Genomic DNA, 17,656 nt, shown 5'->3' on the forward strand with positions numbered 1-17,656 from the left:
CTTGTAGCTGCTATTTGCATTTGCTACACTTTACATGGACCTGACATTCACAGAATATTATGAAATATTTCTATTTTCCGAAAAATAGAAATAAAATGATATTTTGGTAAAAATATTGTTTTAATAAAATGTATATGTGAAATGAGCAAATACTTTATAGTGAGTGGTAAACACAATACTTTTGCAAGAAAATAATTGGTGGATTTTCCCAGCTATGTTTAATAAATGAATTTATATCTTCTAACATACTGGTTAAAATAAGGGAATACTCATAGCTGGTGTATTTGTCTTTGGGTATTACTGAACTATCAGTATAACTGAGCTGGGACCATATTTATTTATTTCTGAAGCATTGTCTACATGAGGTGAAAAGTAGAAAAACAAAATAAGTATATAAAATATGCTTTTAGTGAGCTTACAAACATAACTTTTTAAAAAATTGCAAAATATTCCATTATTTAGCTTTATTCTGAAAAAAATGAAATTATTTTATTATTTACCTCAACAAAATTCACATTTTAAACTTAGTATATTTCTTCTCCAATATTATTATACAAGTTATATGCTCCACCCATGCCTGGGCCTATCTCTGAGATGAGGAACACTTGTGTAACACAAGCCTTGAGGTCAAAAGAGACCTGAGTTGGGGTCCAGGCACTGAACCTACCAGAGGTAGGACGTCCAGCAAGTCACTTACACTGTCGGAGCCCCAGTGTTCTTTCTGTAAAGTGGGGAAAGCTGCTGCAGTAGGTTGTGAAATTTAAATGAGATGAAGTTATAAATTAATGATAAATTCTATAATAATTTATTAATCATTTATTTAGTATATAAATATTAATTTGTATTAAAGCTCATAGAATAGCTATCATTATTAATTATTAAATAATTAAAAATAAAGTAAGTGCCCCTATAAAAATATTGAACCTGGTGCTTGGCACATGGTAAATACCAAACAAATGATCATTTTATGTATTTGCTGGAAAAAAAGATATATACAAGTTACAGGTATTATGGCTGGACGTATACAGCATAGAGTCTAGATTTTAAGATACATAAGTAAAATCTGATGTTAGAAATAGTATCTCATCTCTACATAGAACTTACAAATTTCCTAAGGAACAACCTTCACATTTTTGTCATGTTAGCTTCAGATAAACTCAAGTACTTGGGAAAGATATCATTCCCATTTTACGTGAGTAGAAATGACAAAAAGAATGATCCGTGGCCGATAGCTAGTTGGGAGTACGTTTGTGGCTGAAATTTCAATCTCCTGACTCCACCTCCAGTAGGTTTTTCTAGTAGACTAATAAATGGGAAACAAGAAACTTATTTTCAAGGTGAAACAAATCCATACTTTATGAGACCTGAAGCTTCCACAATTTGGCCTTTTTTAAAGAAAAGAATATAAACTGCCATGTAATATCTCAACAGGGCCCCTCACAAGACTTTGGAAGAAGTGTAGCGTTTAACCCTCTTTAACTACATGTTAAATCAGTTTCTAGAATTGAAAGCGTCACAGAAATAAAATATTCAAACATATTCTGGGGATGTGACCAAAATATCATATTTACTTCCTTATAAAGTAATCAGAAAATATTGACCATTAGTAAATAATTATCTAAATGTGTCAGATGGGACATACCGTCTAGAAAAGTAGATTACATTATTCAGTGAAGTATTGAATCCAATTAAGGAAGGACACATTTCTTTTGCCTTCCATTCGATTTATTAGTGTAATTTTATGTTGAGGATTTTTATGTTGCATAGAATTTTAATTCGATGCCTGTTTTCACTTATTTTTCATTCATATACCACTAATTATTAAAAACAAAAATATGTCCTTAATTGGGATGATAATCATAGCATTTACAATTTACTTTATTTTTAATGTAATTCTTTTTTACCTTTAGCCCTTTGATGTCAAGTACTTTTAAACAAGTACAACACTATAATTTAAAACATTAAATTTAGGGCGGCGCCTGTGGCTCAGTGAGTTAGGGTGCAGGCCCCATATGCCGAGGGTGGCGTGTTCGGACCCAGCCCTGGCCAAACTGCAACAGAAAAATAGCTGGGTGTTGTGGCGGGCACCTGTAGTCCCAGCTACTCGGGAGGCTGAGGCAAGAGAATCGCCTAAGCCCAGGAGTTAGAGGTTGCTGTGAGCCATGTGACGCCACGGCACTCTACCTGAGGGCGGTACAGTGAGACTCGGTCTCTACAAAAAAAAAAAAAAAAACATTAAATTTAATTTGTAATTAACATTTCTAATACCAATTTAAACAGATCCAAGAATCCATGCATCCCAGTGAACTTGCCCAGTGTGGATTTCATCTTTTGATGGTGACTTAGAATGCATTATGAACTTGAACTTACAAACTCCTGGATGTATTTACACGTGTGTTATGCCCTAACAGCTTACACTGTTTTTTTCTATCAAGTCTAAGTTTGTCTTAGGTTTTTGTAGCTTTATTTCTATATATTCTCAATCTCATGCTTATTTGAGATTAAACTACATTTAGACAATACACTAACAAAATTACCTGGTTTTTCATCTGCTTTCTAAATATCTATTGGACAAATAATGTTATACTTTTAGTATTGAACGGACTGTTAAAAATCATCTCTTAGCGTCTAATTCCAATATTTGATGAGCCACTAGGAAGACAAAATACTGAGAAGAATAACACAGTTGGTGGATTTGCTAAAACTGCAGATGAGCAAAAGTGTTTGAATTTGTATTCATAATCCTCAGACCTGTACCACTGTCATAGCTTCTTACATCCCATCACTTACACGGGTGGAGGGTGTGGTGTGTCCCTCCCTCTTCTCCTTTATCTTTCCCCACTCTTCTTCTTCAGCTCCTTTTTCACCTCTTCTCCTCCACCACTCCAACCCCCAGACACACACTTTCCACAGACACATATTCACCACAACCACGTAAACCATCCCATCCTGTAAAGTTGGTTCTACTCAGATGCAACAAGAAACATTTATTGGGTGGCACCTGTGGCTCAAAGGAGTAGGGTGCCGGCCCCATATCCTAGAGGTGGTGGGTTCAAACCCGGCCCTGGCCAAAAACTGCAAAAAAAAAAAGACACAATTGTTGGAGCAAGCCAGGCCAAGGATATCTGCCCTGATTTTTTCTCTCACTCCGTTTGAGTCAGCATAGACAACTACATTTATTCTATTTTAAATGTATGATAATAAAGTCTCTGATGTTGGATATTCTATATAGAATGTCTTGTATTTCTCTTACTAAATTTGGTGCTAAGAATAGCAGTTGATATGTGCTCCCAAGAAGGTTGATCCCCCGCCCCACTCCCCACCCCCCGCCTAGGAGTTCAAGAATAGAAATAAATAGCTGGATAAGTGAAAGCCAAAATTTATGTTTGCTTAAAATATCTTTTAAAATGTTCCCAATTTTTTAATCATCTTTATTATATTACCCAAGAAGCAGGTTATTTTCTAAGGGTAAAAACTACTAACTAGAAAAACTACCCTGAAGCATTTTTTTTCTTAGATATTAGCAAGAATTAACAGTCCTACCTTTTGATGTAATATGCTAATTAGCATAAAGCTAATGTCTGCTTGGGCAGCAGACACTGTCTATTTTTTAAGATCTAACTCTCCCTGTAAATCTCTTGGGGTCTCCTCTCATCACCTGCATTAGTAATCCAAGGATCTTCTTAACATGAAAATTATCTTAACAAATAATTACGATAGGGAAAGGAACTCTCTGTAAAGTATAAAAGCAGCTGATAGTAAGTTGATTAAATTTCTCAGAGATTAAAGGTCACTTAAGTGTCAGACGGACTGCCACGTCAGCCATCTACAGTGTGGGTCTAAAGATAGGCTGTCATCCAAACGTTGTTTACAATCCAGACGGGTGGGAAGGGGTGGGAAGCGGCCCAGGAGGCCGGACGTGGGAACACGCTGTGTCCTCCTCGGTAGCATGCTCTTGGCCAGCTCAACACTCACTGTATTGCATTTGGTTATTATACTACTGCACAGAAAGCGCGGTAGTTTTGTGAACATGCTCGCTGAAGTTATTTTTATGTAAATTTCTTTTTATAAACTTCTAGGTTGAAATAAACCTAAAACGATATCCAACTCCTTACCCAGAGGATTTAAAGAATATGGTAAAATCTGTTCAAAATCTGGTGGGTAAGCCAAGCCATGGAGTACGTGTTGAGAATTCAAATCCGAGTGGTAACACGGAGCAAACTGTGAAAGAAAAGTATGAACACAAGTGGCCGGTGGCCCCCAAGGAGATTACAGTGGAGGTATTTGAAGGTTATTGGTAATTGCCAGTGTGGTTGGATTTTTTTGGAATTTTAAATGATATGGGTTTTTTTCCTTTTTTTGTAAACATAATAGATTTTCCTTGCTAAGTGCATTTTTTTTCCCAAAAATACAAATGATGTCTCTATTCTTTCAAACTATAAGGGTTGCATGTAATAAATCACAGATAAATGATGCCCTCCTGGTCTAAAATCATGAATACAGCTCTAAACGTCCCCATACACATGGAATGAATTTCATCACCCACTAAGCCTGGCCAGTGACCGCATTATTATTTTGGCTGCCCCAAATTTTTATTGAATCAGTCCTTAGGTAAAACTAACCAAAGATTGATTTATTCTGCAAATCTCATAAAATTCCTACTCAGATTTAGAGCACAGTTTTGTTTTGTTTTTTTAACTGTTTTTGTGTTTGGATTACAACCTTTGTAGGAAGCACCACTATTAACAACAAAAATGGGAGATAAGTTTGAAATTTAGGGTTATGGATGAGGGTTCTGAAATTTAGGGTTAGATCAGGGTTAGTCACATGAAGCTTAACACCTACATTTTAGAAAGAGTTAGAAATTCAACCTTATTGATTTGTGTGGTCTGAAAGAATCCAACTTCATTTACCCACCTCTGCTATTTCATCAACTCTTCCGCTGATTTGGTTATCATCTTTTTTCTTCATTAGGAACATAACTGGGATGAGTACATTGGAAGTTTCTATACTCACAACTCTAGATGGGCAAAACTCTTACAAATCTGCATCTCAGAGCATCAATTTGTTGCATTTATTGAGCACCAACTAAGTATGTGACACTGTGCTAACCACTGTGAGAGGAAAAACAGAAACACAAAAGGGGTTTGTAATCCGCATTTATTAAGCCCCACCGGATAGCTGAGCGCACAGGAAGTGATTACTCACGTACAATAGGATCCCGTGGTTGGTCTGTGATGGAGAATATAATGCTCTAATTTAAGGTTAGACTGCATAAGAAGGGTGGGATGATTCTTTTAAGGTGAAAAAAAAGGAGAGAGGCACCCAGACAAAGGGAAGACCTGAGTAAACACGAGTGGAGCTTACACATTGGCCAGGAGAGAACCAGCCTGCCCCAGACGAGGGGGGCACAGCTGTATTTCCAAGGAAGGAATTTTCTTAAATATTCATTTTCATTGCTTTTAGCTTTTCACTTGTAAAATCGATATCAATGTCCTTTCCCCTTTCCGAAATATCACACATGTACTACAGCAAAGCAACAGGCTTTTCTTTATCTTGAAGATATTACCAAGGCACGGAAAGGAAGAAGCCAGCATTTGGCAGGCATGTTAAGTATGCACATACACGATTTTCATTCAGATTTCATGCTGTCCGTTTAACGTCAAAGTAACTGTGCGGTCATAAAAACCTGTGAGCTGGATAATTTTACTACAACATAAGATCCTAAGGTTTCTTAATGCAGGGAGGGGTTAGGTGAGGCAGGGCAAAGGCTGGTTGGTAATAACCCTACAGTCAAGAAAATAAATCTTAAAATTGTCCCACAAGCACTTCAAGCTGTAAAATCCAAAATTAAATGTAATGTTTCCTCCCCGGACTTCCTTCCACTCCGGTCTTCTTCATCGTTCATCTCAGCCGGCACCTTTATCCATCATTTCACTCAAGCTAGGAATCTGAGAGGTGATCTGATTGACTTTCCTTCTTTCTCTCCACTCTCTGTCCCTTTCAAATAATTGCCGAAGCGTATCTTATCACCTGACTGTATCTTCTCTCCTCAACTGTCCTGCGTTACAAACTGTCCCCTTCTTGGCTTATCTTATCCCCAATCTCCTCACCGCCTTGCCAGTTATCTTTTTAAAGCACAAATCGAATCATATCTTTGCCCTCCTTAACAAAACTACAGTGGCTTCTTAATCGCCTACGCAAAATCTAAGCTGCTTAATTAAAGTAGCCACACTAAATGAGGCTAAAATTAAAGCTCAATTCTCACCTTTAAATTTGTTTGTGTGATTTTTCCATACTCCCTTTAAAAAAATTTTTTTTTTATACTGGCCTTTTTTCTTTTTGAATAGAAATTTCACTGATAATTTCAATACTTTACCTAAAATAGATTTAGATCTTCCTCTCCTGTTAACCAGCCTAGAGCAAAGAGAAGCTACAGGTTTCTGTATCATTCTTCTGACTCACATTAACTGCAGCCAAATGAAGGGTCACTCTCCATTTTTCCAGCATCTGATTTAATCAATACGGATCACCAAGCATCGAGCTGATAAATGCATACAGGGTAGTTATTACATATTTTGTACTTGCCTGCTATTTTTGAGCCATTATTCTTTAGGTGTCATTGCCAAGAATGTGAAAGGGGGTATTACACACTGCATGATATATTTATTCATGCGATTAAATATAGAAAACCAAGAAAAAAGAAAAAAATATGAAGAATAGAGGTAGGCAGAGCCAGAAGTAGGAAACAGAAGGAAAAAACAAGGTAACCAGATTATAAACGCAGCTGAGTAGGAGGAAAAGGAAAGGTGAGTCAACATTTATTTCTCACTTTCTGTTTGCCAACTATATGGCCAGAGCTTTAACAAAAAATAGGGTTGGGAATCCCCGTAGGAACCAGGAGGACCTGGAGAGATGAAGGGCCCTGGAGAGATGTCAAGTCTTGTGGAGGTTGCATTTGGTCTTTCTGCCAGCTCTCTGTAGAGGGCTGGCCCTCCCTCGTCCTTCAAGTTCCAGCTTGAAGGTCACCTCAACAGGAAGCCCTTCCCTCAACAGGAAGACCACCCTGACTGCTTGCACCCTCTGATTTTCTTGATCGCATCACCCTGTTTCTTTGCATTAAAATACAATGAAAACATTTCTGATCACTTTGGTATTAACTTCAAGCTGTGAGTTACAGTAGGACAGGGGCCATTTCTATCCTGTCCTTCTCTGTATTCCCAGAGTCCAGCACAGCTAGGTCAGAAGAGGGGCACAGCAGATACTGGTGAATAAATGAATGATTGCTGTAGACCAGAACTATAACTCTGGTGACAAGTCTGTCTCTTCATCCAGTTAAAACAGTTCATTGAAGTTAGGCACGATTTCTGAGTTTTGTTCAATTAATGGTTCCTGGCTGCCCTACCTATCCACACTTTATCCTGCGTGTGTTGAGTAAACTCCTGGTATACAAATGCCCTCAGTGTCTCAGTACTTTTGTTACAGTGACCCTAGACCAAAAGAAAACCTAACAGTTCCATTTCAGCAATTCGACCCAAACTAACTTAAATACTTACGTCCTTCTTAGCAGTCATTTGAAAAACCAATGCACATAAATTGAAAGAAAAAATATTTTTATCTCATTCTCACATAACCAACGCTGAATTATTAATGGGATTTGTGCACCTGCAGGATAGCACTTGCCTTCTCGCACCCAGGACGTCGTGGACACCACAACTCTAAGTTCTGTCTCACATTCATTTCCAAGTGACACCTGCTCTTTGAGCACAGCAACCACAAAAAGTCCAGCTTCACAAGAATTGTCATCAAAAGGAACATGCAATCAAATACTGGCACTGAGAGCCACCTCAAGCTGGCAGTCTGCACGGTGTCGGACTGATGCCACATACTGCCTTGTTTCCCTTGAATGTTATAACCCGTGGTGTCCCTGTGAACTGAAATCCTGGCTCTGCTTTGTTACCAATAATGTGACTTCGATAAGTCACTAAAACCTTTCTGAGCCTTGGTTTCATCTTAAACAAAAACACAGATAATAACACCCTTCCAAATGTTTGTGGAGATGAAACCAGGTAATAATAGGCATTTATAAGCAGCTCAAGCACAGTTCTTGGCACAGAAGGTCCCAGTAAGTGATGATTCGCCCCCTTCCTCAAGGGAGTGATATGCCTGCACCCGACCCACCCACCTTTCATCCTCCTGCAGATCACCGCCTGGATCCCAATTCTCAGCTACTTTTCTTTTTGTTAGGAGACTCGTATCTTTCTCCTGGTAATAGAGAAATACCAATTACCCTTAAAGATTTTCTTAAATTGCCTTTCTGAGTAGGTTGGACTCTCAGAAGCTCAAAAATAAAGCTTTATTTTCTTTCCTTCAACTTCTACCGAAGGATCCCTTTCTCCTTGGCAGCAGCAGCCGAGATGCCGTCTGAGCCAAGGAAAGGCAGTGAGGTCAAAAAGAACACCTCACCTTTCCTTTCCCCTTCACGCCGGTCTCCACACCAGAAGGAAAGATGGGCCAAATGTGCTCAAATGGGATCTCCACTAAATTTGATTCCCTACCAGAAGCTTCCACTGTCTTCACGCACCCAAGTAGTTCCCAAAACTTCACCCACTTTTCCAGCAAGATCTTGGTTCCTTGAGCTTCTGTAAAAGAATTTATAGACGGAAAGTCAATGATTAATTTCCTTTGTTCAACAGTTAACTTTGCCCTGCGAAGCCCATTTGAAGAATTAACTTTATTTAGGATAGACTACATGGTATACACAATATCACGTACAGAATCTTAGAGTTGGACAATCCCAGTTCAAATCCTGGCTCTGCCACTCACTAAGTTAGGAGTTGGAATTATGACTTTACCTCTCCGAGCCTCCATTTCCTTATCTGTAAAACAAAAATAATAATAAATAATTTTAAAATATAGCATAATTACTAAAAAAAAGGGTTATGTTTGAAATCATAAACTAAAAAACAAAGTTATGTTTGAAATCACTGTAGATGATGTGGTTAGTGTTGTAGCACAATAGCAACGTAATGGAGGCTCCATAACCGACGGCCATCACACCATTGTCATTATCATCATCACTGCCCATAAAGAGAAGAGCATCTAACCGGATCAGTGCAAACTCTACCTTCCTGCTTCAACAGTGTCATCCTCTTAGGCAAAGGCCTCAGAACTCTAGTGATAAAAGGCAAATTCTCAAGGACATGATAATCTCTTCCTGGTCACCGAGGGTCTCTCTGATTCACAACAGAAATTCTTGAACAGGGTCAGAAACGTGAACCTGAGTCAGACCTAGCCATCACATAGAGTTCTGGTCACTGTTTTGGGATTTAAGTTTGAAAGTTTGATCAATGCAAAGAAAACAACTTGAGTCCTGACTGTGCAGGGAATAAGAGGAAAGAAAATGAAACTCAATGGAGTTAACATTCTGTACTCGTACGACTGTTTGGTTTGCTTTTCTGTTTCTATTTTTGTTGTTGTTGTTTGGTTTTTATATAAAACAAAATTGCCATACTTGTAATTCGGTGTATAAGGATATTTTCTTTATGTTAGTGCCAAACAGAAATTTACACTAATTCCTATTACTGATTATTTAAAGACTTGAATAAGGTCCAGAGAGATACATTGACTTTCCCAAGGAAACTGATTAATAAATAATTTTTAAAAGAATCAGAAACAAAATGGAATTATAGCACCTGGTAATTGAAATGTATTTGACAAGCCAACATGTTTTAAGCCTTATATGGTACTGTTTCACAAACTCACATCTTCTTAGAAATTTCTCCAATGATATGTAAAAGCTTTCATTTTTCTATTCTTTCACTCCAAAACTTTATCATGCATTTCTTATGCTAACCTTTGAAATGATTTTCAAAATCCATGAAAACACAGCTTTCCCTCTTCAGCTACCAAATTTTCTTTTTTTTCTTTTTTTTTTTTTTTTTTGCAAGTGAAAAAGAGCAACCTTTATTTAGTACAGAACAAAGGTGCTTTCCAAGATTAAAAAGACACTGGTCCTTCATCAGTCCCAGTTTCTTGCCTGTCCTTCTCCAACCTGATATTCCATTTTAAATCCCTCTTATGCTCACAGCTGAGCTTACCAGGAGGCAGTGTGATCACTAGAACAGAACCCGAGAGAATCCCGCTGCAGTGATGGGTCTTTGTCCAATTATGTGTGTGTGTGAGCCTAGGCCTGAGTCTCAGGATCCATCTATAGAAAACAAAAGAGCTGGGCTACAGCTAGATAATATTTCAATTTTCTTCTATTAAAATATTCCTTTAAAAAAAAGTATCAGATAGACCCAGATTTTTCACAGGCACATATTTCCATACAAGCTTAACAAAAAAAAAAAAAAAAGCTCAAAGATTGAACTGAAGCTAAGGGTAGAAGAAAGGGATGTGTTTTTCTGCAATTCCCAAAGACCTAAGCCTGGCAGGACAGAGGTCTTTGGCAATAAATTAAAGGAATAGTAGGAGTTTCTTTCTGTTCATTATGCCAATTAGTTATAGGTAAGACTTTTTAAATTTATATTTTTTCTTAAATATATTCTTTCTCTGATTTAATAAAATATTTTTAAATATGTTATATTAATATTCCAATCTAATAAGATAACTAAAGAATTAAAAACTAAGGCCAGGCATGGTGGTTCATGCCTGTAACCCTTGGGAAGCCATGGTGGGGGCTTGCTTGAGGTCAGGAGTCTGATGGTAAAGTGAGCGAGGATCATACCACTGCAATCCAGTCTGGGTAACAGAGTGAGACCCTGTCTCTAAAAAAAAAAAAACAAAAAAACTAAAACTTAAATGAAAATTCTTCTCTGAATTAAAATTAATCTGAAGTTTAAGAGAAAAAGACATGAAGATAGTTACTACACATATATTTATGTCTCTGCTTACTTATGTATGTGGTAAAGGCATTTTTATATGCAGAAGAAAGTGAGAATTTGGTTTTGCCTTCCCTAATACTTCCTTACTACCTGCTTAGCTGGAGATAATAACACGAACTATAGAAGTTTAAAATTCAAGTTTATTTTCATGTGTTCATTTGTCAGGAAGTTATATTCTTTTACCAGTGTTGCTCATTACACTCAATGAATGGATACATGAAGGTTTAGCAAAAAGCCTGAGGAAAAGGCATGTTAGAACTAGGGAAACAGAGGAGAGGATCACTGGGGATATAGTCAAAAGTAAGAGGCAGAGTGGCAGGAAGCAGAACCCGCCATGCCATAGTGCACCGGGGGATGACCAAATTAAAAAACAAAAATTAACTGGTCAGTGATAAACTTTCCTTTTCAAACTCTTAGAGAATTCATCCCTTAAAATTCCTACCTATATACATGGTGTCCATAAAGTTCATGTGCAATTTTAAATAGCCAACTATTTTAAGTTGCGTAGTTGGCTATTTTAAATAGTACACAAATTTTAAGTTCATACATGGCTTCTCATCATTCAGTCTCGTGTTATGATGACATATCTCATCTCACCAACTAGAGCGTAAAGCCCCAGAGGGCCTGGGCCACATTTTGTCTTTCTTAGGAACCTCCACAGTTCTTTGCACAGTGTCAGACATATAAGCAATATGCAAAAATATATATATATGATGAATATGTGGCCTCACTTAAGTTAGAAAAAAATAAATTAGCATTTAGCTCACAGACACACATGGTTCATTTCTCCCAGGGCCCCATAGCGAATCAAGTTCTAGAGCCACATCTTTGAATCTGAGCCGAATAAACATGCTACCACCTCGGTTAACCACTGTTTAAATGTTTACTTTCCTTGTCCTGTATTATTATATCTCTCAGGATTCTTTTGTTCATCCAGCTAATGAAATGAGGATTGGGGAACTTCACCCTTCATTAGCTGAGACCCCTCTGTATCCACCCAAACTTGTTCTGCTAGGGAAGGACAAAAAAGGTAACACCGTGAACTTGCTGTGGGAAGTTCGCCCCCAATGCATGTGCATGACGAGCCCCCGGTTGTGCCCTCTGATACACCACAGTCCATAAAAGTAGTTTACAACTGTACATCTCTAACATTAATCGGTATGGCATCTGTTTTTTATACTTGATTTTCTGTGTTAATTGTCAATGTTCATAGCATTATAACATTTTTACCCTTTAAATTTCAGAATCAACTGATGAGTCTGAAGTTGACAAAACTCACTGTCTGAATAACAGTGTTTCCTCAGGCACTTACTCAGACTACTCGCCCTCCCAGGCTTCCTCAGGCTCCTCTAACGCCCGGGTTAAAGTGGGGTCCTTGCAGCCGACAGCGACAGATGCCGTTCACAATTCTCTGTGGGGTAACAGGTGTGTTTGACACAGTTCTCTGTGGGGTGACAGGTGTGTTTGACACAGTTCTCTGTGGGGTGACAGGTGTGTTTGACATAATTCTCTGTGGGGTGACAGGTGTGTTTGACACAATTCTCTGTGGGGTGACGGGTGTGTGTAGAATGCCTCTTGTTTTTGTTTCCAAATGCTTGTTTTCAGCAACTTTCTTAAATAGTATCTTCTTAATGTTGGAATTGGCACATGAGTGGCACAGAAGCCAGAAAGGGCTGGTAAGCAGGTGTGTTCGCCTGGGACAGAAGGATCCTTCCAACACCGGGAGGCCACTGACTGAGGGAGACATGGCAGGGAATTAGTAGGATGAGATGAACAAAAAACTTTAAGAATCAAAAATAGTGTTTGCCCAACACATTTTGATGAGGCATGTGGATATTCAGCCACCCAAAAGAGATGTCGGGAAAGCACTTATGTGCTGGTATGGAGTCGATGTTCAGTAAATTTTCCTTGATACCATCATCATCATGCCATCACCACCTGGAAAAGTTAGAATGTGCTTAAAAGTACTTAATCTTTCCCAAATGCCCCTCCTGTACATTACTCCAATTTTATAGATGGAAAATCAAAAACCACAGAGCACAGTGAAGTGACTCGGAAGGCAGCATTAGCCTTCGCCCAGTTCTAACTCCGTATTTTGTAACATGTTGCTATGTCTTTTTATACTACACGTAGCAAATAAAAATTATATGCCATAGACAATAACTTTTACTCCTTTGTTACTAATATTGCTTGTATTGGCAATGTCTAGTAATTGACCATGTCTATTCACTGATGCCTGTGATAAAAATCTTAACTCTTTCAGTTTATAAATTCATTACTTTTGTATGAGCTGAGATTAATTTAGGTACCTTCTAAATGCATTTTTTCCCAATCAGCACAAGCACATACAAGCATTTCCATCATTAATAAAAGGTATACAGTTCAATGTTAGTAGTGTGTAAATGGTTTATTATAAACTCAGAAAAATGATCATCTGCTAGAAATACTCTGGTCACCCTGTAAATGTGGCAATGCCCTAAAGTCATCATATAATTCACATTCTAGAGAAATACAGCTGAATGTGTTACCTACACAATGGCATTTAGTGTTTTCAAGACCTGGCCTTCAAGTAAGTGTTACTTGAAGGCAATTTAAGATGCATCAGAAATGCCAAGCATTTGTAAAAAAGGTACTCTCCAACAGCATTTCTGAAAATCAGGCTCTCCGGGGATGAGTACCAGGAATCACAAGATTCTAATTATCTAATTCTCAGGACCATGACTGAAAACCTGTATTTCATTAATACCTACTGTGTGCTAGGCACTGTTCTAGGCCTGAAGAGAAAAAGATCTCTGCCCTCCTGAGTTTACATTCTAACAGAGGACACGAGACAATAGACGTTTAATAGGTAAGTTGTATAATACGCTAGAAGGCGATCATTAGTCGGCGGAAATAAGACAGCAGGGTGAAGGGATGGGTCTCCTCTCCGGAATATTCACACCGGCTTCCTGGTACGGCAGGTGGGGACGAAAGATCAGCTCAAGGACCGCGGCCTTCCTCATCACCGGCTCTCTTTCAGTCAAAGACCCAGCTGTCCTGGTGTTCATCTCTCTTCTTCCCTTTGTGTTCACAGGATTGCACCACCTTTCCCACAACCCCTGGACGCAAAGCCATTACTCAGTCAGCGGGAGGCCGTGCCCCCAGCGAACCTGCCCAACCTCCCGCAGCGCCCCGACCGGCTGCCCATGGGCGACGCCTTCCCGGACACTTGGACCGACGGTTCCCATTATGACAACACCGGGTTCGTCGCCGAGGAAACCACAGCAGAGAACGCCAACAGCAACGCTCTCCTGGGCTCCAAGTCTAGAAACCCAGCCCCGCACGGGCGCAGGCCCCTGATCCGGCAGGACAGGATCGTGGGCGTCCCGCTGGAGCTGGAGCAGTCGACGCACAGACACACTCCCGAAACTGAAGTGCCTCCTCCCAACCCTTGGCAGAATTGGACCCGAACCCCCAGTCCTTTTGAAGACAGGACTGCTTTTCCTTCCAAATTAGAAACGACTCCCACCACCAGCCCCTTGCCCGACAGGAAAGAGTCCGCGGAGATCCCGGGCCCTTTCTCCCCGGGGGTGCCGTGGGAGTTCCACGACGCCAGCGCCAACCGCAGTCTCAGCGATGTCTTTTCTCAAATCCACTGCCGCCCGGAATCTTCCAAAGGTGTCATTCCAATGAGCAAAAGCACAGAGAGGCTTTCCCCACTCATGAAAGATATAAAGTCCAATAAGTTCAAAAAGTCGCAAAGTATAGACGAGATTGACATCGGCGCGTACAAGGTGTACAACATCCCGCTGGAGAACTACGCGGCCGCGGCCGAGCACCTGGGGGGCCACGAGCGCGCCGACAAGATGCTGGGCCCGGAGCTGGGCGTGGCCAGCATGTCGCGGAGCCAGTCGGTGCCCATGTTGGACGATGAGATGCTGGCGTACGCCAGCGGCAAGGGGCCGCAGAAGGCCTCGGTCACCAAGCGGGTCTACCAGTTCGACCAGAGCTTCAACCCGCAGGGCGCGCTGGACGTGAAGGCCGACAAGCGGATGGCGGCCGGCTTTGCGCACGGCCCCGAGTACGCACCGCCCGGGAAGGGCGCGGCGCAGGACCTGGTCAGCCCGCGCGCCTACCGCGGCTACGCGCCCGTCGAGCCGGCCTTCTCCTTCCCGCAGCCGTCGGTGGCCGAGGAGGCCGTGCTGGGCGCGCAGCTGGCCGGCCCGGCGCGCGGCTTCCTGCGCAGGGCAGACTCGCTGGTCAGCGCGGCCGAGATGGCCGCCTTCCGCAGGGCCGGCGAGCCCGAGCTGCCCCCCGACAGGTACGGCCGGCCAGCCTACCGCGCGGGAGTGCCGGGGCCCGAGCCGCAGTTCCGCCGGTACGAGGACGAGCACCCGACCTACGCGGAGGCCAAGGCGCAGGCGGGCGGCTTCCCGGCCAAGAGCCTGACGCAGCGGCGGCCGCTGTCCGCGCGCAGCTACAGCACCGAGAGCTACGGCGCCTCGCAGACCAGGCCGGTGTCGGCGCGGCCCACCATGGCCGCCCTGCTGGAGAAGATGCCGTCGGACTATAACCTGGGTAACTACGGCGACAAGGCGGCCGAGAGCGGCGAGCTAAAGACCAGGCCGGCTCCCGCCAAGGGGGAGGATGGCTGCGGGAAAATGCCTGCGGACTGGAGACAGCAGCTGCTCAGACACATAGAAGCTAGAAGGTTAGACAGGGTATGTCTGGCGTTTCTCTGTAACAACCTCTCTCCTGCCCTAGTGTCACTTTATTAGCATCTCCAAGCTCGTGTAGAGAAGCATGAACTACGTGAATGAATAGATGATCAGTTATTTATCTTTCTGTTGTGGGGGAAACCGGCCATGATAGTTTTTGGTGGATGCGGCCGTGACCTGCAGGTGGATTGCTTATCAAATCCAGCCCGAATGTTGCTAGTGAGAAAGAATTTGACTCTATGACGTGGGATGGTGCTGCAGTTGCTTTCCAGCCATTAAGGCAAAATGCTGCTTCTAGCACACTAGTGACCTAAAAAAATAGGATTTTTATTGACTATAAAAAAAAAATGAGTATTCTGCCCCCTTTCTAAACAGACTCACTCCTATTATAGTTAGGTCGAATTTGTTTATAAAATCTGCACCCAGTTACCTCTATGGGACAGCCAAGGTTCTTCCTTCTAATAAGCAATGATCTTCCCAGCCAGAAACAGAAACCAGCGGAGATTAAATGCCCTCCCACACGTAATTTTATTTAATAAAATTCTGGTCATTTAGAATGTTGGTTTTTATATGGAAGGAAATGTTTAAGCTCAAATCATACTACAGAAAAAAGAAATAGATAATGTCTTTATAAAGATGACAAATGTGCAAATTAGTATGCCTATTGCAGCAAAAAAGAAATTAATCCTAATTCAGTTAAAAATTGAGTCACAAATGTACAGAGATTGGGAAGTTAAAAACAAAGACATATAATGCCTACAGTTACATTTTGTGGCCTGCTTAAATCTCTCTAAGAGATCGGGCATTTAATTTTCTAGAACTGCTTTCAGTAGGCCGTCATCATTCAGTACGCTTTTTGGCCTTGAACACAGACCTCAGAATCTTAAAGCTTTTTGTGTGAAAAGGGAACTGTTGTCAGTTTCGAGGTTTGAGTGCTCAGTGTAAATTGGGGGTCTGGGTAATAATATACCACCAGAATGTGGTCCACTCAGTAGTTTTATTGTTTTGTTTGGTGTCCTACAGAAAGCACAGGCCACTGCATTTATTGTGTATTTTTTTTAAGAATGAATTTTGTGTTTTCAGGTTTACTCTTTTTAAATAATTATGTTGTTGTAGGTCGTGTCTACATGACAAGAATACAATCTTTTGGGGGCAAGAGTGAACTTTGTGGGTGTGGGTGTTAGTTTCTCAGTGTGGAAATTGGTTCTGCCTTGCAAAGTATTTCATCAGAATGTCTGTTTCAAATAGGTGTGCTCTGACTCACTGAAGGGAGCCTCATCAAAGCCTCATGACTGGCTGTCAGTGGGAGACACCTGGTCGGTTGTCACCATGCCTTACCTCAAGTTATACCCTCCATGTAGACAGATAACTTGGAGGGCGAAAATATTTGGGGCCAAATAATACAGTACAGTTTGGGAACTCTGGCCTTGTGTAGACACGACCGTACATAACAGGGTAAGATGAACTAGTCAAGAAAGGTTGTAAGAAGCTTTTTGGAGGATATGTAATATGACTAGCAATGTGAGGCAAACAGAGGAATGAGTGAAAACAAAGTATGCAAAAGAAAAGATAAAATCCTAAGCAAGCATTTGGTACCATCCCTTGCTTACCAGTGTCCCATATAAATGGTCCCCTCCATTGTTCTCAACTGCGGAAAAGTAGGTGCTTCCCCCTCATGGAGCAAGAATTTTAAGGGAGAATGTAGAGCTGGGGGGAAGGAGATTTGGATCAGCAGAAGTCTGGAGGCCCTGCCTGTCCCAAATAACGAAAAAGGAATTCACGTGTATTTGCCATTGCTAATGAAAACACCACCCTTTTAAACTACTCTACACATATCCCCTGGCTAGTTATAATTCCCTGGGTCTGTCTTTCAGTTTTCAAGACAATTTCAATGTATATTCAATAGCTTCTCGTTTAATTCCAAACATTTAACTTAGAGCCTTGCTTTAAGCCCTAAGATCCTGGAAGCTCTTCCTCTTGTTTTCTCCCAGTAACATTTCTTTGCCTCTTTCAACTGAGTTACTGAGCTATTCAGGCTATAATTTTATACTTAAAAATTACTCAACAAAAAAT

The 17,656-nt window shown here is 40.9% G+C and overlaps 1 protein-coding gene across 11 annotated transcripts in view; it reads left to right on the forward strand.

Annotated features, from left to right (window-relative positions):
* LRRC7 (leucine rich repeat containing 7) overlaps window positions 1-17,656 on the forward strand; it is a 626,043-nt gene that overhangs the window by 524,999 nt on the left and 83,388 nt on the right. For 8 of the 11 annotated variants that reach the window (XM_053592544.1, XM_053592536.1, XM_053592543.1 and 5 more), the window contains 4 exons: window positions 4,080-4,280; window positions 11,805-11,916; window positions 12,131-12,311; window positions 13,960-15,586. In XM_053592544.1, the coding sequence (XP_053448519.1) occupies window positions 4,080-4,280; window positions 11,805-11,916; window positions 12,131-12,311; window positions 13,960-15,586 (2,121 nt within the window). The remainder of the gene's footprint in view (window positions 1-4,079; window positions 4,281-11,804; window positions 11,917-12,130; window positions 12,312-13,959; window positions 15,587-17,656) is intronic. The other 3 variants (XM_053592545.1, XM_053592538.1, XR_008380264.1) reach the window with 2 other exon arrangements.

The sequence above is a fragment of the Nycticebus coucang genome, chromosome 5 (assembly GCF_027406575.1).
Source record: "Nycticebus coucang isolate mNycCou1 chromosome 5, mNycCou1.pri, whole genome shotgun sequence".
NCBI classification, from domain to species: domain Eukaryota; kingdom Metazoa; phylum Chordata; class Mammalia; order Primates; family Lorisidae; genus Nycticebus; species Nycticebus coucang.